This window comes from Sphaeramia orbicularis, chromosome 22, assembly GCF_902148855.1.
Source record: "Sphaeramia orbicularis chromosome 22, fSphaOr1.1, whole genome shotgun sequence".
Lineage (NCBI taxonomy): Eukaryota > Metazoa > Chordata > Actinopteri > Kurtiformes > Apogonidae > Sphaeramia > Sphaeramia orbicularis.
This window is the reverse complement of record NC_043978.1, coordinates 43720441-43745708: the sequence shown is the minus strand read 5'-3', so window position 1 is coordinate 43745708 and position 25268 is coordinate 43720441. Positions and strand designations below refer to the sequence as shown.

Below are 25268 nucleotides of genomic sequence, written 5' to 3'. Positions count from 1 at the left end.
CCAATCTGCATCTAGGAATGACCTGATGCGTTTCAGCTCTTTACTCATGTCATCCTCCACACCTGAAAGTACTTACAGCATATTAAGCAGAGGAATATAAAACATGCTTTTCATGTGGAGGCAAATGTTTGAGAATTTATTTTCTTATAAATGTCTGTAATGAAACTTGCACAGATACACAAGCTGAAAAAAAAGCTGAGCAGAAGGATCCATCCCTGATTTTAAAACCTCTTAGATTGCAGATTTTGAACCCAAGGGAGCAAGAGGATTTGGCATTTTCTCACTGGATCTGGGCCCCTTCCACATGTTGTGAATAGATTATTCCTAAGATGGTTATTGGGTGGCTTCATCTGATGGTGTCACTCACTGGTTACATGTTTTGTCCTTGTTCTAATATTTGTGTTGGGCTGTGGTGTTGTTTTACTGCAGTATTGTATCATTAAATGTTGCTCTTAGAGTTTTAAATTGTTTGATAGAAAGTTTGACACAGGAAAAATGATGTTCCAGTCAGATAATCACTCAAGCCTTGACAGTTTGATTCATGTCTGCTTTGATTGGATGGCCGATTGTACAAACTGGTTCTACCTAACTGTAATCATCTGTCCAAGCCATTGGTCCTCCACATCTGTTTGACTGATCCAGCAGCCGACATGCTGACACATATGACCAGTCGTCCAAAAATCTGTACAACCAGACCTCAGGCCGTCACTCAAGATGGACATGGTACTTGTAACGCTGACACAGGGAGGTAATGTTGTGAAGTGAAGAACTGTGCAACAGGGAAAGACATGGAGAAATCAGAGTATAATGTAACACTGAGTGTTTCCTTGGCAACTCAGGCACAGGGGTTACTGTTATGAAAGCCTCTCCTGAGGAGGAAAATGAGACTCAATGGAGCCTCCAGAGTAGGAGCGACAGATCTGGGCCAAACGGAGGAGTAAGCCACCTCCACGTGTCCACAGTGAGGTATTCAGTGTGTGAACATACTGCACAGTGCAATATTAGCTTGGTTCACATTTTTAGTAAAACTAAAGAATTTGGACTTTCTTGTTCCAGGAATATTTCAGGAAACAGACTGTATGGTGGGTGTAACTGTTCTCTTCATCCATCCATAATCTTGAATGGGATTATGATATGTCCTTCTTTACTATTTAGGATGTTTTGAGAGGAGTTGGAATAAGCATGATGCCACTCACATTGCCCCCTCTTAACACATGAAGACCTAAACATCCACTGGCGACTAAAATCATCTACTGATATAAACTTTACTACCTGCTGATCCACTAATCCTATCCAGTGTTGCCTGTGGAATTGATCTCTTGGTTGTCAGTGTGTAATCTGGGGGTGGGGTGGGAGGTGCGGTCCGCGGAAGTGAAAGTGAAACTTAACACTCGTTTAACATTTTGCCTACCGCCTGAATCTTCGCAAACTTTCATTTGAGGGGGCAGGACGTTTGTCCTGGCCTATTATATATTATACATACGTATAATAAGTCTAATGTGATGGTGATTACTTTTTTGTATGAAATGTATGGTGTGGTGGCAAGGATTTGCCATGGTGCCGCGCCACGGCAAAACCTTACCAGTGGAAACGCTGCTATCAATCCATGTAAATAGTTGGTGTAAAATACAGTTTGTCATCTTTTCATGGTCATCAGATATGACCCATTTGGATGTTCAGAGGCTCCGTAGTTACCATGGAAGCACCGTCATCCTCTACAACATTGATTCACCAGTAAAACCCATGGAGTTTGACAAATAACAGTGGTTGGAGTGGTTATGCAGTAACAGTGGTTGTTTTTACATTCAGTTATTGATATCTTTGCTGAAAAAGTAAATTTTCTTCATTTTCCTTCTGTTTTGATATAATAACCCTCAACTTTAAACAAGTAAATTAAATTTAGGAAAATACTTGATTTTCACTGAAAAAAAAACATAAAATACAAAGGATATTATAATAAATGGTGATAAATCACGTAAGAAAGGTTACATATAGAGAAAAATTCATTTGGGAACTGGCACAAAAGTAGCACTGGGTCTTTATGGGTTAAAAACAAAATTATGCATTTTCACCCCTTCTTCTATTCTTTGCTATACAGTTCCTAAACGTATGAATTCAAGGAGTTCACAGATATATAACCTTTAAACAACCTCCACCACTTTTTCTGCTGCTTTATGGAAAAACATGTGCTGAGATGACTTATTGTCGTCAGTGTGTAGCTTACAGAACTAATATTGCAGAATAAGCATGTGTGGGATCCATTTTTGTTTCCCTTGTGTAAACAAAGACTCTCCAAACATACAACAACTCATCCTAGAGAATTTCTGAGCAGTATTCCTGCTTCCATGTCTGCCACGTGAAAGCCTCTCGTGCCAATACTGAACTTGACAAACTGATGCAAATGAACCTGGAAGCAATCGCCACTGATTTGGACACAATGAACAAAGACCACATCAGAGGAGTTAATGGATTGCATCAATTAAACTACACATTTGCAGCTGGCCACAGAATTTCCTGATAGCAAATGTTCCGGGTTCTGTTTTATGGATCAGGGTGCATTTTAAACCTTTTTTTTTTCCGCCAGTGTTTCAAGTCTTGCACGCATACTTCATATATACAGGCCATGTGTGAAATCTGGCAGTGTTTCAGGAACAATGGCAGTTTTATTTTTGTTTATCAGGCAATTCCCTGCTAATAACATTTTATTATAATGTCAAATTGCTCTCTTATTAAAGTTTGTTCAAATGCTTGGTTACATTTTTCGTTGGTGGTAGTTGGTAAACCAAAATGCAGTTTCTGTTTCTTCAAAGAGAAACCAGAATTTGAGGTTGTTTGGGGACAGCCAGACTGGCATTTACACTTTTCAGCTGATAGCAGTGAACAGATTGCATTTACTGCGGAAAGGTCTGCATATGGTCCCAATGTGTCAACACATTTATAAAGGCCTGCACCCAACAACAGAGTGCCACTGAACTGGTGGAGACACACATTTTTAAGAGGGAGAAAAACAAAGATACAGTGCAACCCCAGGGGCTGGAAAACATGCAGTGGAATAGAACTGAACTGAAAGGTGATCGACAAAGATGACTCAGCATCTTTGTGCTTTGCGTTTTTTTTTTTGTTTTTTTTTGCATACAGATTGCAGAAAAATGCTCCCCTCAACATGGAAGTAAAGAGTTTTTCAATTTAAACCACAGCCATATCGCTTGTGTATTTACACACTTGTCTGAGTTGCTGTGATTAGAGCTAAGAGAAGATGTGATTTACAGTCTATCCATATTAGCGCGACAGAATCAGCTCTGCTAGGCCAACATCTGGCAAGTACAGTACTGGCAGACATCAGATTAGAGTGCTTTCTCTCTGCCCTCTTTATTTTCTATCTACTTTGTGGTGTCTGTCCTATGCGGGAGCCTTATTCTATCTTTCTCTGTCTGGTAATTTGGGACAGATTTAATCCAGCCACTCTGGGCTGTGGTCCAGATGTCCAGTGTCAGGCCCTTGGTCTGTGCACAACCATTAATGTCATCCACTCTATAAGACTCACAATCACAACCCTTAATATTAGCCTTTTTGATTTACTTGTGTTTGCAGGCCCTTTTTAAACATAAATCTACGTCTAATGTTCCCTCCGGTGTGACTTTCCAGCCGGACGCAAATCAAAAATGTGTTGCATAACAAGAAGGAATGGAAATGTTCTCCACCCTCTGAGCCACTGGGAGCAAGTTTCCTCCCCAGTGTACGCCCTGGGATGCACCCTCTCTTCCTTTTATTTCGCTCCCTCCTTCCCTCGCATTTGTCTTTTAGTACCGGCTTCCCACTTCCCACCTCCGTTCTAAAGCCGAGCTCTCATTGTCCCGAGCCAACCTTATCACAGAAGTGGTCAAGCCTTGTTTGGACGAGGGGAGAGGCAGCAGAATAACAGCTAGCTACTGAATGACACATCAAAGAGAGGATATATGACTCATCTTAATGCTGCTAAATGGTGCAAGCTCACTGTGTGTGTTTGGGCTGTGGAGGTCTACTGTGGAAATAATGCATCTAATGTAATTGCTGACCTCTTATTGATGGTGGTAGATGAGTTAGTTTTTGCCTCATACATAGAAGTCCAATGCTAGAAGTCGGACGCGTACAAACTCCCTGAATCTCGTTGAGGTCAATAATGGCAGCTACAGCTTCCTGTGAGTCCCCCCGAGGCTTCATATGACTTCCTGCCATCTTGCTTGTCTTTCCTCTAACTTCCTGTCTCGCCCAGAAACCGCTACAGGAGATACAGTATATATGCACATGTGAGAGTATGTGTCAGTCTGTGCTGTACACGAGTTAAAGACATTTAAATTCACTGTGGAAAAGTCACATGCACACCGCTGAGAGGATGTCATTCTTGGACCACACACATTTCCCTTATAGGCGCAGCCTCGCACATTCTCAATCAGTTGTCACAAAGACACACCTACTCCCACTCCTGTGTCACTCACTCACACCTACTCATTTACTTCCCTCCTTTTCCTGTAGTCTCCCTCGCATTTCTGTGTGAGTTTTCCTTCATCTCAAAACACGCACACACCAAGTTGTATATATATCCCGAATGCACGTGCAGCCTGGACTGAACAATATGCTGAAATATCAGGTTGCAGATATTATGATTGCAATATAAGTAGAGGGTGACCGAATTTTAAAGGGCTATATAATAATGATAATTTAGAGCAGGAAAAGGCCGATAGCCAGTCGGTCTGGAGCCTTTCTGTGTTGAGTTTGCCTGTTCCCTCTCTGCCGCAAGGGTTTCCTCTGAGCCCTCCAGTTTCCCCCTCCATTAAAAACAGGTATATGCAGGTTCATCGTCCTGTCAGGGCCCTGATCGAGCTACTGATGAAGATCTGGAATGAGTTCCCAAGCACCGTCAATGGCAGCTCACTGCTCCTTATAAGTGTCTGTGCTAATGCTAATGCTATGTACTGTATGTAAGGGGATAATAAAGTAAATTACATTTAACCTTTAATTCGGGATGTAAAAACCAAACTAGTTTCCACAGTAAATCTTGAACAGTTAAATTAACTGTTCAACATCTAGATGATTCTCATACAGTTTCTAGGTTTTGATCACTTTCTCTCAAAGTCACTGTCTCCAGTTGAGAAGCCTTATATTAGCTATAGACAATATCTGCAGATAGTGATAAATTAAAAATTTATTGAAATATATTTGGGCAATTAATCAACCGGTCCAAGTGTTTTATTGTTTGAGCTATGAGCTGAGGCATGTGTATAAATGGTAAATGGACTGCACTTATATAGTGCATTTTATACACCTTCATGGTGCCCAAAGCGCTTTACAAAGCCTCACATTCACCCATACACACATACGCACGCACGCGCACACGCACACGCACACACACGCACACACTCATACACCAGTATAGGACAACAATGCTTAATTTATAATCTTATGTTTGCAGCTCCTGCAGTTTAGCTTTATTGATTTCAGTCCTATTTTGTGCAGTCCTACTTCTTTGTACTCTCCGCCTCTGCTCCTCTGTTTCTCCATACACTTATCATTGTCACTGTAATTCGTGAGCAATCTAAACAACAGTAGCAGGTATTTATGTTTTCCCAGGCTGGTCTGACTTCATCCCCACATTTGGATGCAAATCATCCTCCACTTTACTTCACCATATGGTGAAGGTAAATATTTTAAATCTCCCACAGATGTATTGTATCTGTCTGACTCCTACAACGTCACACACCTTAATTTATGTGGCAATAGAAGCTATGACTTATGGATGTGCTTCATCGTCATAATCCCTTGGAGGTATTAGCCTGCATTATGCAGTTGTTAACTAAATGCTTGCTTTAACTTTACAATCAGATTTCCGAAGTTTTGAAATGTTGGCATGTAAAGGACAACATGCAACATTTTTTACAACATGCAAAAGGTATTTAAGTGTTGTTTTTCTTACCAATAAGAAGACTTTTGGTGAGTAGGTGAGTTACATGGTCAGATGATATACTTTAACACAGTTATCTTACATAACCTCATTGAGGGAAAAAAAAAAAAGAAAAAGATTATGGCACACATTCACTGCAGTGTTGTTTTGATCAGCATGTTCACTGTCACTACATTTGATATCATTTTGTTGTATTGTACTCTTATTTGTCAAAATGTAGTAGAACCTAGACCTGACCAACTTCAGAAACCCCAGATCATAACACTGCCCCCACAGGCTTGGATAATAGGCACTAGGCATGATGGGTAATAATTTCATTCATCTCTCTTCTCACCCTGATGTATGGGCCAGGGTCAATATGAACTCATCAGCCCATATGAGCTTTTTCCACTGAAACACAGTCCAATCTTTATGCTCTACAGGAAACTTATGATTCTTTAAGAAATGAGAAGATACTCACTGCATCAGGTACTATTTAAGAACTTGTTGTAGCTGAAACATTTTAATCTCTGTTGTCAAAACCCAATGGGAGACAATCACCTATTTGTTTAGTTAAATCCATGTTGAGACTATTTTCTGGCTTGGCAGTGTACTACACAGTCTAAATTGGCAGTTACACCTGTACTGCTGATAAACAAAGATGGTGCCTGTATCGAGCAGGCACAGTAGCATGAAGCAGACAAGATGGAATTTTGTACGTTTTACTTAAACACACGATTTAACTAGTTAATACAGAATATGTGGTTTGTTTTGGTGGTCTAGTCATAGCGGGGAAAGATACCATCCACAGTTTAGCATCATATACTTACAGATGTGAGGTTGACAACCTCCTCTAGTCCAAAGGGAGAAAAGCTACAATTTCTAAAACGAAATGACATGATTCATAATACACTTTCATTGTATTAGGTTCAAGCAATTGCCCTCTTTTAATTGTTAAAGGATGGTACAAAATCAGTTTCCAAATGCAATATAGAGAAGGTGTTTTGATTTCCTCTCTGGTCACCTTTCTCTCTTTGCAGTATATCTCTCATATTATCTCAGCACATTAAGGAAGCCTTTCAGTTTTATAGAAGCAGGAAATTAAATGACAGGGCAGTTTCACACAAGACAGTCAGTGCCTATAACCATTACAGCACCACTTTTTAATTTGTAACATTTCTTGGTAGGTATTTCTAGAGGAAATATGAAAATGGTTCAGAGGTCTGAGCCCTCTCAAGCAGCAGGTGTAACAATATTAGTTTTGGTTTATATGAAATTCTCTGCTGAAGCATGCTGGCAAAGGAGCACAGGGGCACATCAGGAGAGTTTTACACTGTAAAGTGAAAAAGGATTTGGTTCTGTTTTGGAAGATTAAGAGAAGGAGTGCATGTTTCTTGGATGTCAGCTCAGTCATGAGGACAGGCCATGTGTTCCAGATGTGGTACCTGAGAATGTTTTGAAGTTATCAGGGGGTGCAGGTGGAGGGAGAAACTGGACTGTTACATAAGTGGAAGTATAAAGATTCATCTAGATGCCTGCCTTCACGACTTTTCATAAAACATGCAGTCCTTAGTCTGAAATCTGAAGATGGAGTACATTAGTCCATCCTGCCACTCGCTTTCACCTCTGTCCTTGTTACTTAACTTGACATTGCCACCATTCCATGCATACACCTTAAACCTTATGTAAAAGCCTTATGTAATCATATATCCATTTCTAAATGGAATTTCCTAAGAAAAAGAGTCTTCTTGAGAGGAGCTTAGCTGCTTTCATCAACTGTATAACGTGTGTTATAGACACCTAAATCCTCATTTTGATTGCTGCCATGTATCAGCCTCTCAACTATCTACCATCCATATAAGAGCCTGAATTGAGAGGCTCAAGAACTAGAAGGAGTTAGATTGAGAGTGCAACAAGGAGGCTGTTGGGCTTAGCTCCCATCTGGTTAAAATCCAAGGGTCTCAGTCTCACTGATATCCCCCACCAGCTCCCACTATCAGCTCCTCCAAACAGCAGCATCTTGGCCAGCAGAGCTTTGACCCAGCAACAAGGCCACAGGCCAGAGACCAGCTGGCTTCACTGTGTTCATCTCTAAGCCTGAGCTTGTGGAAAGGGGATTGGGTCCAAGTCGGTGCTGAAATCTGTAAAGATTGAGGGGCACGGTCAGAGGTGAGATGGTTAGCTATATTGTTTTGGGTTGTCCCAGTTGAAAGGTGATTAAAAAGTGATGTAAATTGATTATCAGCAAAAGTCTGGCATGTTACAGTACAGGAGACTGTAGAAAAGGTGATGGATTGTGATTTTACTATCATCAACTGTCCAAGCCAGCATATATATATTTACAGTGGCAGCAATCATAACGGATTTAAACAGAACCCACAATGAGCTGTCTGCTGTGAATCTGTGTGTAAAATGTAATAAATCATAACATTGACACTGACACGGTACACTTCTTTGGCCATGGTTGTATTTTGTCACACTGTGAGAGGTTTAACAACAGCTGTCTTCATGGTATTGTGACAAAATGACCTGACTGCTGTTATGATCTATATTTACTAATGAACCAACAACCTACTTTCCAGAAGCAGTCTCTAAGTTGGCCTCTGTTCCCAAGTCATGGCTGGATCCAGGCTCTCCTCCTGTTCTTTCCATGCACATAAATACAACTATTGTAATGACTTGAATCTCAGCTTAGCTTCATTGTTCAGAGTGGCTCCGAGGGACAATGCATGTTGCTGATGTTATATTCTTGTATACTGACTTGTCGCGTAGCCTACATGAAACCTGATGTTGCACCCAAGTTTATTAAATCCATGTCACATAATGTGTCTTGCAAAAAAGTTAAAAGATCTCATGGTCTGTGGACATCTGAAGACTGTGGTAAAGCAGGTATAACACAGGGGGATCAGCTCAAGATCTGAGGCACATATAAATGATTGAATTCCCACTGTTGAACTGAGGAATGCTTTAACTAAGGATTCTAAAGCCCCCTCATGTTTTTTATCTGTGTTAGACCCCCTAGAAGCTCCCACTCTTCAGATTTTTCCTTTTTACCAAACCTACAATAATGCTGCCACTGGTTATCCCACTGAATGGACTGAGAGATGATGTCATTCTTCATAGTGTCGGACACTTGGAATGTGGGCCACCTCAGCCCACCCCGTCCAGCTGAATGGATGAAAACAAACCCTGTGATTCTACTGGCCAGCTTTAAGGGACCCCCGCCTCTGGCACCAGTGGCCATCTTCACTTTGGGGGGCCCAGGAGGCCCAGCACTTCTGGCTGACGTCATGGTAGAAAACCATTATGATGAGATTAGTTTGAGCTTCGGTACAAAGCCCTGGTGCAGTAGCATCTCATCCTCTCTTTTTCTTTGTCGATTTCCAACACTACACACCCCCTTTTTTTCTGCTTCTTTCACCATCTACAGTTTTTTTTTCTACCAATGCACCTCTCGCCCACTTCCTTTACATCATTGCCTTTCTACTTCTCTCCTTTTCTCCTCTAAATCCTGATTTATCCACCCAATTTTTCCAAGACTTTACTTTTCCTCTGTGGCACACAGAGACTTATTTCCTGGGCTCATATGCATTTCAAAAGGTGCGGGAGGCTCCTTGTACCAAGCTGAAGAATTGAGCAGAGCAGCGGGGTGAATATTAAAACACTCCTCTGTAGTTTGTTTAATCCACTTCTCAGTCAGATGGTGGGAAGGTTGGACCATCAGATGTCATTCTGTAAACTTGACTCACTCTGTGATCTACATCCATAGCTACAATGTTTTATTATGTGTTGGTATTTGGACATATTAACATAGGGAACTGTATCCTAAAAAGATGGCTTGTTGCATACTATAGAGACAGTCAATCCTGTAAATGTTTTAAATACATGTTTCCTGCTCATATTTTGTTTTACATTCTGGCTCAACTCATATTTAACATATTTAAGCATAATTCTAAAACCCCTTCCTCTGATGTTGCAGGATGAACTGGACCTCACAGACAAGAACCGGGAGGCCATGTTTGCTCTGCCAGATGAGAAGAAATGGCAGATCTACTGCAGCAAAAAGAAGGTGAGTACATCTTTATCAGTCTCTGGCTGGCCCTTTGTTGACTGGCTATCTGAGCCCACAGTTCAGAGCTAAACTATCAGTGATGAATGTTAGAGAAACCTTTTTTAAATTAGCTCAGCCACAAGTGAACCCACTTTCCAGCAACCAATTTCTGTGCTGACAAAAACATATTCGGCCATTATGCCAGTTACATTGCGCAATATTGCTCACAGACTGTGGTATATGTATTACTGTAGATCCACACACATTTAAACAACATATGGTGCACTCTCAGCCCATGTGTCATGACCCTAAAATCTACAAATTTCCCTCCCCACATCGGAGCGAGTAATTTCCTTGAGCTGTGCAAAAATTGTCAACCTACCATGTCAACATACTTGAACATTCTGGTTAGTCCTCTCTTTCACCCCGTTCCACTCGCCAAAACATCTTTCGTTGTCTCTCCACAACAACTCTGGTCTCACTTTGTGGTCATATATCCCCCAGGAAATGACCTGGTACTTGAAGGAAAAAGGGAATTCACCCCAATCTCCCCTTCTATAGCAAATTGAATAAATAGTTATAAACCCTCCCTTGTGTCTCTTTGCTAATTTGTTTTTTGGCTGAAGGTTTAGTGTTGGAAGCAGGGTGATCAGACCCCTCCTTTCTCTTTTCCAAGGCATGCAGGCTCAACTTTACTGATGTGATGGGCCCTGACAACCTTTTTAAAAAGGAACAAACACACACTGCTTTATATGTGTGTGTGCATGCACTTGTGTTCACCTGTATGTGTTAAAGTTTGTACTTGTGCAGGACAGTATTAAGTTACTAGGAAAAAGAAGAGCAGTGGAATAACAGTGTGTTTAGAGGGATGTCAAGGCAAGGATGGAAGCTGGAGAACCGCAATAGTTTACAATGAAATGGAATACAGGTAAAAATAATAACCAAGGAGGATAAAGTCTTTCTTCTAATATATTATGATAACGAAGAGACTTGTGGTGTTCTATGATTTTTGAATATATTGCAGAGTATACTTTATTTCTTGGCACGATCCGTTTGCACATTTGAACCCACATGAAAAGTTCAATATTACTCTGATATCAGTTATTTAATATCGGAAGCAACCACAGATGTTTATGAGGACCCTTTGTGTTGTAGTAGAAGGTAGTGGAAACAAAATTTTGGCTACAGTCTGGGAATATTGGACCCAATATGGTTTGCAGTGTGAGCCGAACTGGGTTCAGAGGTAGGATATATTATGTTTGTCGTTCCTCCCCCATCTCTCCCAGTCAGAAATCATTTCCTCTTCAAGGCTAAGGTGAAAAAAAAAAACAGCCAAGTGTTCAGGCCAGGAAACGGAGAGCAAAACCAGGGTAACGGTGCACAGCGGAAAGCCGGAGGAAAAACCAAACAAACCCCTCATTCATGGATAGAGACGGCGTAATGGAGAATGAGGGGAAAAAAAACAACTGGCGTGCAATAGTGAATAATAATCTGCATGTCTGTGTGTGAATATGTGGGCAGGAACGTATGATTAGCATCCTCACATGCACACACCCACACCGACATCATGAACCGCACTGTATACGTCGGAAAATGCGTACTTATAGGTTATTCAGACATAACCCACACAGAAACACGCCACACAGTAGTGCCCAGTGTTCCTGAGAATTACAGCATGACAGTGATTTGAATGGAGAGCAGAGGACAGCAGAATTTCCCTCAGCCGTTCCTGTCAGCGACAAACACTGGTTCCCTTGTTTCCTCCAGCCAAGCGATGGCTCCAGTTGTTGTGGTTAGATAACAGTTGGACGGAGCCACAGAGGACTGCAAAGGGACAAACTAACTTTGTTCACCTGCAAAACAAACTAGTCAACACGTTTAATGCAAACCCCTTCAGCTGTGCTGCTCCCATTTGTGGTGCTGTCCATCAAAAACCACATATTTAGATTTCTTTTTTTTTCTTCACATGATGGACTGCATACTTGAGGAAAAATACCATGCTTCTTAAAGTGTTACAACCACCAACACTGTTGATTTTTGCCTTAGACTGCAACTGGTTTTCTTTATTCGGAAATGTTGTTTACAATTCAAAAATACATCAATAATTGAATAAACTGCTTTCAGGTGACTGCCCAAAACTTCCACACACTAATTTGGTAAAACATAATTATAAAAAAGTAACTAAAGATGAATAAATCTGTTAATTTATACCAGGGGTGTCCAAGTCATGTTACTTCACATGCCACTTACAGTCCAGTATGATCTGAAGTGGGCCGGACCAGTAAAATAATAAAATAACATATAAATAATGTCAAATCCAAAGTCTGCCAGAGTGAAAAAAGTTAAATTACATTATGAAAATGTTTACATCCACAGATAATCCTTTAAAAATATGGTTAACATGAGCAGTCATGAAAAATCTGAAATTTATTAAGAAAAATAAGTGCAATTTTAACAATATTATGCCTCAGTTCATCATTTGCACATGTGCATTACAACTTACAGATCACAGTGGATCTACAAACGCACATAACATTAGTAACAGGCAGAATATTGCTAAAATTGCACTTACTTCTCTTAAGACATTTTCGGTTATTCACATTTTTTTGTGAAAGTGTTTGTAAATATAAACATTTTAATGTTATTTTACTTTTTTACACTAAAACAAAGAGAGAAATTTGGAGTTGTCATTATTTGTACAGTAAGTCATTATGAGAGCATTTTACTAACTGACCCACTTGACACCCGTGATTTAGACCTTGGAGCCCAAGTTACACAGGATTAGTAAAACCTGGGGATCTCTTGTGATTTGGAAATGAACCTTCCATGTCTGTGTTTCATGCAGCGTATTCACATGGAATAAGTTTGTTTTTAGTTGAATTCGCTGATTTTTTTTCCCTGAACATTATTTCTTTGTTGAAGGACAGAAAAATGTTCATTATTGTAGTTGTGATGCACGTCATCTGTCTCATTGTCGTAGGAGATGTCACTTTTCTGATGGTTTTCAGTTTGCTCTTTCAGTGAATATCTATGTTATATCGTGACATGAACCCTCTGAATTTCCACTCGATACACTTTTAAAACTTTCACTTATCATCACTGGCACAACCGCCATTGCTTTGACCAGGAAATAGACAGAATAAAAGCATTGAGGAAACAAAAAGTACAGCAAATCTTACCAAATCACATAGATGTTGATTCAGACAGGACTAATATTATTAGAGGACCTCTGCGTTTACTGAAATAGGGTAGGTCATTTTCAGTGAAATTTTTACTTTACAGATCTTCCAATTTGCAAGGGATTAAGATCACAGATAACACAAGTAGCTAAATATGAAGTCAATGCCTACTAACTTTGTTGATCTTGCTTGTTGCCACATTAAATATTTAGCTGGTTTTTCAGACACTTGTATACTTACAGTCTCTGGCTGATGTGAGTCAGTGGTGGAATTAGTGTAAATATGGCCTCTGTTGTACCATGACTAACTAGAACATCTTGTCAGGACCTTGGGGCTTTATATAACTCAGCCGTATCTTCACCTGATCTCAGCCACCCAGTCAGCCACAGCCAGGGGTCCTGGTTGTCTGGACGTGAGAAAGACATGTAGTGTGGGTTTCACATTTAGTCAAGTGTGACAATGAAGAGACGGTCATTTAACATATAATCCAAACACAGATTCCCTGTTTGAGCGTACATGCATTCTCGACCTGTGTGTGTATCTGTGTGTTTATATGTACATGTGTTTATACTTGTTTTTGCAACGATGACTCGTGTCCAGCAGCCCGCAGGTAGAGAACACGATGTTACATCTAATACCTTCTAATAATTGCTCTGCGCTGGGAGCCAAACAGAGTCTCCTGACTCCTATTAGTAGTGCTACACTGACACACACTGTAGTTGCAGCCAGTAATCGCACAATATGACCATTTATCAGTGTCAAGGGACTGACAAAACTTGCACTGATCAATGATCTACTGTCCTCATTTTCTCTGAAAGAAGGATTTTGTGTCTCTTGAGGATTTCTGGTGCAAATTCTCTGAACTTTATCCTCATCTAACATACATACTTTTAACATACTATATTTAAAGCCACTGGGAATACAGTGTGTTATTTAGGGTCATATGTACACAATAATAAGCATCAAAAACTATTTGAAAGTGAAGATATCAGCATTTCATTTTTGCAAACTTTCTAATATTAGATCCATTTTTGATATTTGGTTTGAATGCTTTCTATTGTCAACAAACGACGGGCTCACAGCACAAAACAGATGCCAACATAAACCCCACGCAGTGCACCTTTAGCACAAACTGGCCCATGTACCATATGCACGTAGCCCTTGAGCGAAGTGGCAGCAGTCTTCGGTTATTACGCACACGTGCTTTATCTCCATCACTAATGTGACCTCACCCAAACATTCTGCCTGAACATGTGCTCAACCTCGTGCAGTCTTAGCTACCTGTAGGAGACAGCAGTCATTACATAACCTTCCAGAATTCAATATCCTGTCCATTTCCTGCCTCTCTAGGTGAGATTTTATATCCCAGCTTCCATAGATAAATATTCCCCACAGAGGGATTGGTTCTTTGGAATGTTGGACAGTACCCCTCGTTCTGCACAAAGGAGCGTTAAGAGGTGGCAGATCGAGCAGTGAATATAGAGTTGTAAAAACTTCAATGACAAGCACTGTATCTGTTTAATGTCTTGCTGTAAAACACATTTTTATAGGAGCTGCATGGTCTGTATGTTTCCAGGGAACTGGATGCACCAGATTGGCATCTAAGCGTCACTATATATCCTTTATATATGCATTAGTGTTTTACCAGAGAGTTGGATGGACAGATAGTTACTGAACTAGTGTTTATTGACATAACTTTCAGAAAGTATAATTTAACACTTGGTTGCTCTCTATCTTGTTTTATGATGTGGATTTTTAATATGCTGGAGAAAAGTGCAATGTTGCATAAATATTTTACTCTTCCTAAAAAACACAAAGCTGCACTGAAAAATGTTCTGTCCTTTCAAAATCTTAAATATGCAAAAGTACAAAAGGAATATTCAGTAAAGTATTAAAGGAGTGAATGTACTACTAGTGTGTTATTGGGAAAGAAGCATTTTATTTTTGAGGTTTGTCAAAGAAGAGTTAGTTTTAACAGTTTGAGCATATTTGTGGGGTTTTTTTATGTTTTCCACTTGATCATATGCTTTATATCTTGAACAGAATCAATGACTTTGGGTAGAAAATATAGAATTTCCTTTGTGGATATGAACCTTAAATTGGAACAACACTAGCATACATACACTTGGCTGGGACTATACTGTGCTACTTGCTGGTGCTGTCATGGGTTTAAACAGCCCTCAAGAGTCCCCACATTAGAGCCAGGGTCCCCCCGGGCCTCTCTGAGCACATGGGAACAGATTGTGAGGAGGCTGACAAGCATCTCCAAAGAAACTGGAGATCTCAAAGAAACATGTTAGCATGTTTCTGAGAGGCAATGCATAGACCATGGCCTGTTTAGGATCCAGAACTCTTGGCTACTTGAACCAACGACCAAGCCAAGATCCTACAGAGAAGTATGCTGCCCTTAGATCTGTATTACATGCTGTGTTCTGCAGAACACATTAATAGTAATCTAGGCGTTTATATGTGCAAAAGGATCATGAAATAGCACATGCTGAATTTAGAAGGAGCCCATCAGCTCTAGTGTTGTGTAAGTCTCATTTCTCTTTACCTCCCACTCTCTTGCTCATCATTAAAACAGACTCTTTGTGCTTTCCACCCCCTGTTGCTCCTGACTTGTGACATGAAAGGATGCATGTTACATTTTTACAATCTGTGAACTCAATTATATTTGTCAGTGAAAACTTTTCAGAGATTTGAAATCCGTGAAATGGTGTGTTGCATGACAGCAGGGAGCTGAAATATGTAATTTCATATCCTCTTTTAACAGGTGCCTCTGCAAACACAATAGCCTGCCAAAAACATAGTGAAATATTCTTGCACTCTGGCTTTCACTGGGTGTTTTGGTCTTCATTGAAAGAATATATCCTTCAACAGATGGTTGTAACACCTTACAGAAATATACCTGATACACTGCTGGGGATTCCTGTCCTGCTTTGCTGCAACCCTGATTGTAAATCATATTTAATGTCCCCAGACATGAGGAATGTACAGTGCACTGTAAGTGTGTAATTGCTGTAATAGAACGACGGGACTGACCTTAAAACTGTCGCAGCAGGGCATGTAACTGGAATGTTTTTGCTTAGAAGAAGACCATAAGCAGAAGAATGTTCAGTATATAGACTGTACATAAATATAAAATGTGGGTCAGATCCTTTAAACAAATGCACAATCTTTCAAATATATTTTCTCCATTTATAGGCAGTGCATGCTTTCTACACTTTTCATTTTCAAAAGGCACCACTGTGTGGAGTCTGGCATCTTCTCTAAAGATTTTAATATCAGTCATCAACTGTAATTAAGTCAAAAATGGTTGATGAAGAAAACAGCAAACTGGTCTGCAACTTTCAGCTGCAGAAATTTGATCAAAAGGGTGAACATTCATAAAGTAAACACACTGATAGGACTCCGACCCTGAAAAACAAACCTCGTGTAGTAATAATTTTTTCATTTGTCCCAAAAACAAGAGGAAAATTACAGCTCGTGAAACTGCCAGAGTAAATGTTGCGTTGGACTTGACATGTTTGGGAGGGTGTGTCTGTGCTGTAATTGGGCTAAAGGGCCAGAGTGAAGCAGTTAAGTTGTTAATCTTAGCGTCAGGATCTGTCTGGCATCATGTCCTGAGTGTGTCTGCAGTGTAGTGAAAAACGGCGGCCAGCGTGAAAACACTCGCTCAGTAGCACAGTGAGGTCCATTGTTTTAGTTTTATTCCAGCTCTTTAGTTTGAGCTTGAATGCTGGCACCGGGTGTTGCCGATCACAAACAGTGGTCATTATGAGCGCTGAAAGCCACGCTGACCAACCCCAAAGTCTACACTGAAGCAGCATGGCCCTGCCTCAGTGTGTATGGATTTTGTGTTTGTGCAGTGCATTTTTATGTCCAGACTTGTAGTTGTTGGATTACTGGAGATGATAATTAGATTTTATTTCCAGGGCAGTCAGTTCAAGGTTATTTCTGAATAGAGTTTCACTGGCTTAATACCAGAAAAGGTAATTTGCTTTTTGCTGTGCAGTGCCACAGCACAAATATTAGAGCAATATTTTAGAAATGAGGGGATTTGAGAGGCATGAAATATTGATTTTCCATATCAAGGAGGAGTTGATGAGCTCTTGCAGCTGCATGAATACTCTAGTTGTAAATGAAAAGTGAAGATTTCTAGGCTTAGTCTGCCCCTGATGACAACATACACAATCTTTTGGTTAATTAATTTGTCAAGTTTTTACTGCATTTAGGAAGAGAATCGCAAAAGAAAGAATCAATCAAGTACATTTGTTACAATGTACTGATGCATCAGAAACTACATTCTGAGATTAAAAGAACAGGCAAAGAATTATTGTAACTCTTATCTTACAAAACTATCAAATTGCGCCTTAATGTGGCACACAACACTTTCCAACTTTCGTTGACGTGCACACAGTAACAAGAACAACAACGTTCCCCCAGCGCTCTAATCCCAGGCTAAACAAGACCAGATGTGAACATGGAACATGCTCTCTGTATTCCCCTGTGCCTTGGTTGCTTGTGGCATTGCGCTTCCTAGGATTGGCCAGGACAAATTGATCTCAGACAGACCTATTTGAAAACTAATGCGAAGTGCACTTTGTTTCTCGAGGCAGTTCCTCTCTTTTCTTTCTTTCCCCTTCTCTGTGCAATAAAAGCTAAGTGAGTAGTCGGAGATGTTGTGACCCAATTATTATGGACTGGAGTGCCTGATCCATTTAGATTTCAGAGGCACACTGAGGTAGAAAGTAAAGGTAGAAAGTGAAGGGATGGAAGAAAAGGAGGGATTAAAGTAGTTTCAAAATTATCTTCATAATATTTAACCAAAACTAAAAGTCAATAGTGTTTTAACATCCTGAAGAGGGTGCTTTGTTTTTCATATCCTGCTATGGCGTTGAACAAAATACACATCATTTTTGATGCTTCCATGAACTTAGTGTTCGGTTGAAAATGTTAACTTTGTCCCAATGGCCTCATCTCGCCTCTAGTAGACAACTGCACTACCTTTTGTTCAGAATTTAAAATGTGGCCTCCAGTGGATTTAAACCCCACTGTACATAAAAGATGGATGACACAACAGCTTTCTAAAAGTGCAGCCAAAATATCTTGATCGTCCCCTAGTTGCCGTTTGTAGCGTCATTTTTAAACCCTGCCCTCTTAAGGTCAGTGGAATTTGGATCCCACAAAAAATTTATGTCTGAAAATCTTCATGCTATTTTGTATTCAGCATCTTCTCCATGTTCTGCTCCTTTATCTCTACTATGCACCAGTTGCAAAATGGTCCACAGTCCTGTAACCACAACGACTATGTTTACACACACACACACTATTATTCCACTAATACTGTGAACATGACGTGTCATCTAAACTGAATAATCTGTTAGGATGCTCTGAATGGTCTTTTTCTTAATGGTGCATTTTCCAAACAGCATGTGGGAAATGTTTTAGGAGGATTCATTGGACATGTATGACGTGCATTCAGAAATGTGCGTGTTTGACTACAGGCCTCCACACATGGCTCCTGTTTACAGTCAGCTGGAGTGGAGTTGAAATCCTCTCTAGCAGAGATGGATGAATCCAAACAAAGATCCACATTTCTGGTTGGAAGAAGAAACACGGCAACTGTTAAACAATGTGACAGGATACTAACAGGTTTATGCATATAAGCAAATCTATGCCAGCCTTTTTCAAAAACACTATTTTTAATCAGGTTATGCATGGCTGAATATTCACCTTCATTAGCCATCAACACTGCTTATTAGGAATGTTGTCTTTCTCAGAGTAAGGGTGCAAAACTGGACCATTATTTGCATGTAAATGTAGTCTGGGTTTTGGGATCAGGGACTACCATATCTGATGTCCATCATTACATACAGTCTCTGGATGTTTAGTGTCTTAACATACAAGCAGAGCCATACTGAAACACTTTGTTTCTTGACAATAATAAAGCCTTTTTTCTCTTTTTTTTGATCCACAGGAACAAGAGGACCCGAACAAGCTGGCCACCAGCTGGCCCGACTACTACATTGACCGCATCAACTCCATGGCTGCTGTAAGTCAAACTCATGCTTTGGATACCCACCTAAATTTCATAGATGAGCTAGTATTCCTTGCTAACTTTAATCTACTATTCCTGCATCCTTCAGTTCACTTACTTATGTCTGAGTACCACTCCTCAGAGGTCACTGTTTGTTAAGTCAAGATTTCTCAGACTTCCCTCTTGGCTTGCTTTTTTATCGTCTCCCTGCTGACTGCTTGTTATATTCGCATGACCACATTCCTTTGCTGTGACCCCAGCATTCACACACACCGAGATGACAAACAGGCCATTTACATGCTCAGCAGTTCAGTCAGTGGGAATGACTGTTAGAGACATGAGGCAGAGCCAGCACGACGATATTCATTATTTTGAGCCAGAATAGCTGCCAATAAAAACAGCTTGATACCATCACAAAACTGTCTTCTACCATGACCTCAGGATCATTTAAGACACAAGCACTGCTATGAGAGTATTATTTGTTTGTACATACACATTCAGGGGCGCTGACATTGTTAGTGACTGTGACCTTTAACCCCAAGTCCTTACATGGACAGCAAGTTGGCTCCCAAATGTTTGAGCATCATAAAACATGATTTTATAAGGGCCTCCTGAAGAACGACGTGTAAGGATGAAATGTAGAGACTAGCAAGTTAGTGCCTGAGGTACAGTCTGGGAATTCCATATGTGCATCTCATCTCAGTAATTGACCTTTTTTTCACTTACTGATGTTGAATATTAATTGAATTATAGATTTTTCCATCTGGCCAGACAGGCAAATTACAAGTTGACAAGTCTTTCCAAGACATCATTCAGATAACATAAGCTCACCCATAACTTAAGCGGATCATCATAACCATAGAGCCAAGAAGTTATGGCATTTAATATCTGTTTATTGCCATGTTGTTTGTTTTTCTGGCAAATATGCCTATAGCAACAACTCATGTTGAAGGTTGCTATTTTTACAACTGTTTTTGTTTACTGGCGTCACTCAGGAGATGAGGACAAGCTCTTTCTGCACAGTGCAGTACCTGGGCTTTGCGTTGAAGTCTGGAGAAACCATTTTACTGTTGTTCTCAGTCAGGGGACACACAAACACACACTCAAATGCGTACACAGTATTTTAAGTGTTGTCGAGAGAAAGTGCTGATTTGTAAGTTGTCAAGAATTTTAACTCCACCAGTAGAGCCTCTGCACTATTAGGTGTCAGGCACACTGTCAGGGTTATGTTTCAGCTCATCTTTTACCTTTTTCACGACAGCACCTGGAGTATCGGCAAGTGAGCTGTATAGTCTTAAAAATGTCCGGAAATAAGTTTAAAATGGTGACAACATGATGAAATATTCCCACTTTTCTCCAGCTGTTCACTAACATTTTCAAGAAAGCCTTAAGTGCAGAGAGTTGCAGGAAATATTGAAAACCAATTTTTTGCAGATAGCACTCAACGTCTCCTACAGTGGCCACTAAAAAAGCCTGTTTTTGTCTGTTTTGGCCTCTTCAGTTAAGTGAATATTTATCTGATCCACACTCAGACATAGTAGATGAGAGTATGAAACAGTAAAAGAAGAACACTTCCATTTTAAGGTACTTTAGAAACATGGCACCGCAACTATACGAGGCAACTCACCCCATCTGTACATATTCTATGGTAACAAAAACAAGAATTCTTCTACTTCGACCTCTCTGAAAATATAATCTTGCATATTACATTCCATTTGTATAATTAGATCCTCTAAAATTATGAAGTTGACCAAATTGTATGTATATAGCATCCCTGTTTTCACTTGTTTGAGGAAAATTAAGATAGTGTGATTCTATAATAGACTAAATAGGTTATTAAAGGAGTGATATTTTGCTTTTTTAAATGGAATTATGCATTTTAAAACATTTCCCTGTGGTCTACATAAACTGTAAATGCTATGGTTGGGTCTGAATTCTTCATAAATTAAACTCCACTGGTCCATCTTCAAACCTATTTCTGACTAATGACACCAGAAAGGTCGTTTTGAGTGCCGGCCCTTTAAATGCACATTAGCCACCTCATGCCCCACCCCTTCCAGGTCGTTGGCTGTGCTGCTCTGTCCCGTTCAGCTACTTGTGTTTGCTAATACAACCAACAACTGAACATTTTAGGTAATCGGCTCGAAGTTTGGACAAATTTTCAGTATGGACTACAACCGCTGCTGCTGACAAACAATTATGCCGTACTCAGAGAAATGTTCGTTGGAAGTCTTGACCTTATATGTGCAAATGTCGTGACGTAACTAGTTAGACGCAATGAATTAAGAAGGAATTAAAACAGGTTTTAGAAATCCACTCGACTTTTGCCAAAATGAATATAAAGATAGCTTTGCAGCACCTGAGGGTTCAAATTCAAACTTTTTTTAACTGTTAGGGTCCCCAAATACGCAAATAAATGTATCAAAGAATAATAAAAGTGCATTTAGCAAAATATGACCCCTTTAAGTATATTATTGCCGTCTTTTTGTAGAATAATCAGTCTTTTATTCAATCCTCCCACGAGCCAAGTCTGCCTTATTCACCATAGTAACGACTGATTTCATCCCTTTCCTGAATCTTCCATTTTCTCCACTGCCGTGCCCCAGACAGCATTTGACAAGTAGAGCATTTTAAATTTTGGAGGTGCTTTGCGCCGTCTATGACTTCATGTCTTGGCTCCTGGGTGAGTTTACCAGGGACGGCCCTTCCACAGTAGCTGAGTTATTGGATGAGCTCATTTTCACTTTGCCGCCCGCAGACATTACTGTACTGTGTGTCTTGATGTTCATTCATAAAATTGTGTCAGAGCCTTGAGCTTGTTCATTGGCTGCAGGGTGATAACTCAAACATCCTCGTGACTCTGACATGAGTTTCTGTAGCCCTGCTGTGTCCAAGCAAGTGTTCTGAACTTCAGAGCTCGCACCTGGCCAGAACTGTGGAGATCGACACTAAGAGAAACGAGCTTTGACTCAGAGGCAACGGGAAGGGCGTCTTAATTTAGCCAAGAATTGTGTTCTATTTTAGTGTCACTGTGTAAAAAAAAAAAAAGAAATTATTAAACTGGGCAGCAGACAATTTTATATATTCCAGGCCCTCTATTTTTTTTTTTTTTTTTTTTTTTAAAGCTTTTTTTTTTACATCAGAAACAGAATTTGTGAGGCTATTCTTATGATGAAAACCCCATTTCAAAAGAGATGTTTTGAGTTGTTAATATATAAAATGCACAAAATCAAATTAATAGCATTAACAATTGGTACATTATATGTAGGAGAATTTGTTTCAGTGCTGAGGTATCATAAAGTTGTAATATGACTGTTGGCCCCTGGGTTTGGCTCCCATTGAAGTTCACTCTAAAATACTATTACTAATCATTTCAATTATTTTTTCCAGTTGTCATTCTAGTGGGATCCATTGTATTTGGACCCTCTAATAAGTGATCAGTTTTTCCTCCGTTAATAAGATCTCAGGGCCAATAGAGGGCTCTAATGCCTGCTGTGTTGGGCTTTGATTGACAGGTCTGTGTGACGGCTTGCTCACCAGCTGACTTGGACTTTCAGTGTTTTGGTTTATTTAATAAACCACTTTTTTCCCCTGACAGACAGCTACACTGGAGTTATTAATCGATTCCACTAGCAAGACTGTGAAATGACTTAGTAAAATCACATCATACATTGAAGTTTACCATTTTACTGAGTCTGTAAGCTAGCACTTTGCATTAGCTCACCTCTGACCTCGTGGGGTCCTGTAGCTTGTCATCTGCAGCTTCAAAACCACAATTCAGAAACCAAAGGATGATGTCCTGGTTCCTCCATCCACTAATTATGCTAATTATGCTGGGGACACAGAAATAGAGCAGAGCCATCATTAATCTTATCTGTATCACCTGCACTTTTCCTGCATTAGCAATGACAAAAGCACGAAAAGGTATTTTCAGTCACATGATACTTGAGAAAAGCGGAAAGAAAACCTCAGTGTTTTGAAGTTCTGTTTATTTTAGTTCTACAGGTTAGTGATGAGTAACCAGACTGCAAAAAGCTAATGCTATCACTGGTCTTTTTCTTTTCATTTATGGCTTTAAAATAGCATCAAAGGTAACAGAAAGACCCCTGAAATATTCAGCAACTTCACATTGTAGTGAAGACAGAAGATAGCACTGCTTAGCATGTCTTTCTTTCTTTTGCATTACCAACAAATATGTCGACATCAGATAAGTGTCTGCTAGCATTTTGTCATGTTAAATAAGTTGGTACCTCTGTCTAAGTAATATAGTTTGCTCCATTCTTTACTTGTTGGCACATCATTGACCCACATGGTGGAAATTAAGATTTTGATGAGCTGCACTCATCACTCACTCAGTTAACAATACACTGACGAGTAGCTTGAAGGCATAGTTGTGACTCTGGGGGGCACTTCCCATAATAGAGAATTAGGGAGGTACCTTCTGCTGGTTTACCAACTGTCTATAATGGTATCCTTATGTGCATGTTGGCCACAGGTTAGTGTGGGCTTACAAATAGCAGATGTAGGAAGGAGCCATTTGGCTAGACTCATTGACACGGTGAACTGGCTCACAGCATGACCAAATCATTCACCCCCCCCAACACTTGTTGTGTCCAACTTCCCATTGACTATGAACATATTCGTTTAGAGAAACAGGAGCCAGAGCTTTTACTTCTTGGCACAGGGTCTCTGAACCATCTGGACTTGAGGCTAAGTCGACATGATGGATGTTTTGACTGCACTGTTTCTAGATTAAACACTCTCACACACTGGACAGACCAGAGCTGTTGTTAGGTAGTCAAACATGGGACAGCTCTATTTAGGTATTGTTAGTCCACAAAGGTATTACTTGCCAATGGAATATTTCCCCCAAAATTTGACCTGTGTGTGTTCTTCAAAGATTGGAAAATGGGGTCACATTTGAGCACTACTGTCAGGCAAATTAATAGGCAGCTATAGTGATTACGTCACTCCACTGCAAAAACACACACTGTTTGAACCATTGCACTTGGCAGAGAACTGCCATGGAAAAAGCCTGGAGAGGCTAAACAGAAGCCCTGTGGCCCTGACTAATAGGAGCACAGCAGCTCTTTGATGTTGCTGAGGGAAGCCTTTAAGTGATGCAGAAATGCATTAACACTCCCACTGGTCAAAGTATTTATTTATGATTTGCCCTATTTGTTGTAAGCTTGATTGGACCTAATTGCCCTCATGACTTTTTTGGCACATTGTATAGCATCAAACAGTTCATTAAAAGGAAAATGACTTTGAAAGGGAGAAAACCACATGATGTGTTTGATTATTGCACCTGAAACATAAGCCTTCTAATGAGGCTCTGATTATCTGTTGCTAGGACTAATCAAAACAAATATATTCACTCATAAAGGGTATGAAATATAGTATGTGAGTAAGACTCCTGTCATATTGCTTCCAAATTAAGATGAACATTTTGTTGCTGTACTTTTTAAAGCTCTTAATTAAAGGGGAAAAATAATGCCTGAGGGTGTTTTAGCCAGAGGCACATGCCATAACATTTTTTTTTTTTTTTTTTTTTTTACTGATATTCATTTTATTTCTCAACATTTGCACAGATGCAGACCTTGTTTGCTTTCGATGAAGAGGAAATGGAAATGAGGAACAAAGTGGTGGAGGACCTGAAGACAGCACTTCGAACTCAGCCAATGAGGTGAGCGAATCTTCTTCTGAGCCTTTCATTGCTCTTTGTTCACTCAGTCATGCATTCCTGCTGTTTAACTAACTACGCTACACTACACATGTAAAGCACTCTTAATTATGTAAAGATTTGCTTTCCATGAAGTCTCTCTCCTGTCATGGAAGCATAAACTGATGCAGCTCATTTAATAACCTTTCAGTGAAATAAAACCAATGATAGACACTTTAAGATCTGAACTCCTCTCTCACTGACATGGTCATCAGTGACTGTTCAGCACCACTTATGACCCACAAAGTAACATTCAAGGACATTGGACAGTCCACTAATGCAAACCACCTCCCTCTGCCTGTCAGCGGTTCTTTGGAGCTGTCCATCAGCCAGTTGCATGATGCAGTGGTCTGGATAAA

At 40.0% G+C, this 25268-nt stretch overlaps 1 protein-coding gene across 8 annotated transcripts in view; it reads left to right on the top strand.

Annotated features, from left to right (window-relative positions):
* daam2 (dishevelled associated activator of morphogenesis 2) overlaps nucleotides 1-25268 on the top strand; it is a 135531-nt gene that overhangs the window by 35895 nt on the left and 74368 nt on the right. For all 8 annotated transcript variants that reach the window (XM_030127317.1, XM_030127315.1, XM_030127320.1 and 5 more), the window contains 3 exons: nucleotides 9897-9986; nucleotides 19128-19202; nucleotides 24779-24873. In XM_030127317.1, coding sequence (XP_029983177.1) covers nucleotides 9897-9986; nucleotides 19128-19202; nucleotides 24779-24873 — 260 coding nt within the window. The remainder of the gene's footprint in view (nucleotides 1-9896; nucleotides 9987-19127; nucleotides 19203-24778; nucleotides 24874-25268) is intronic.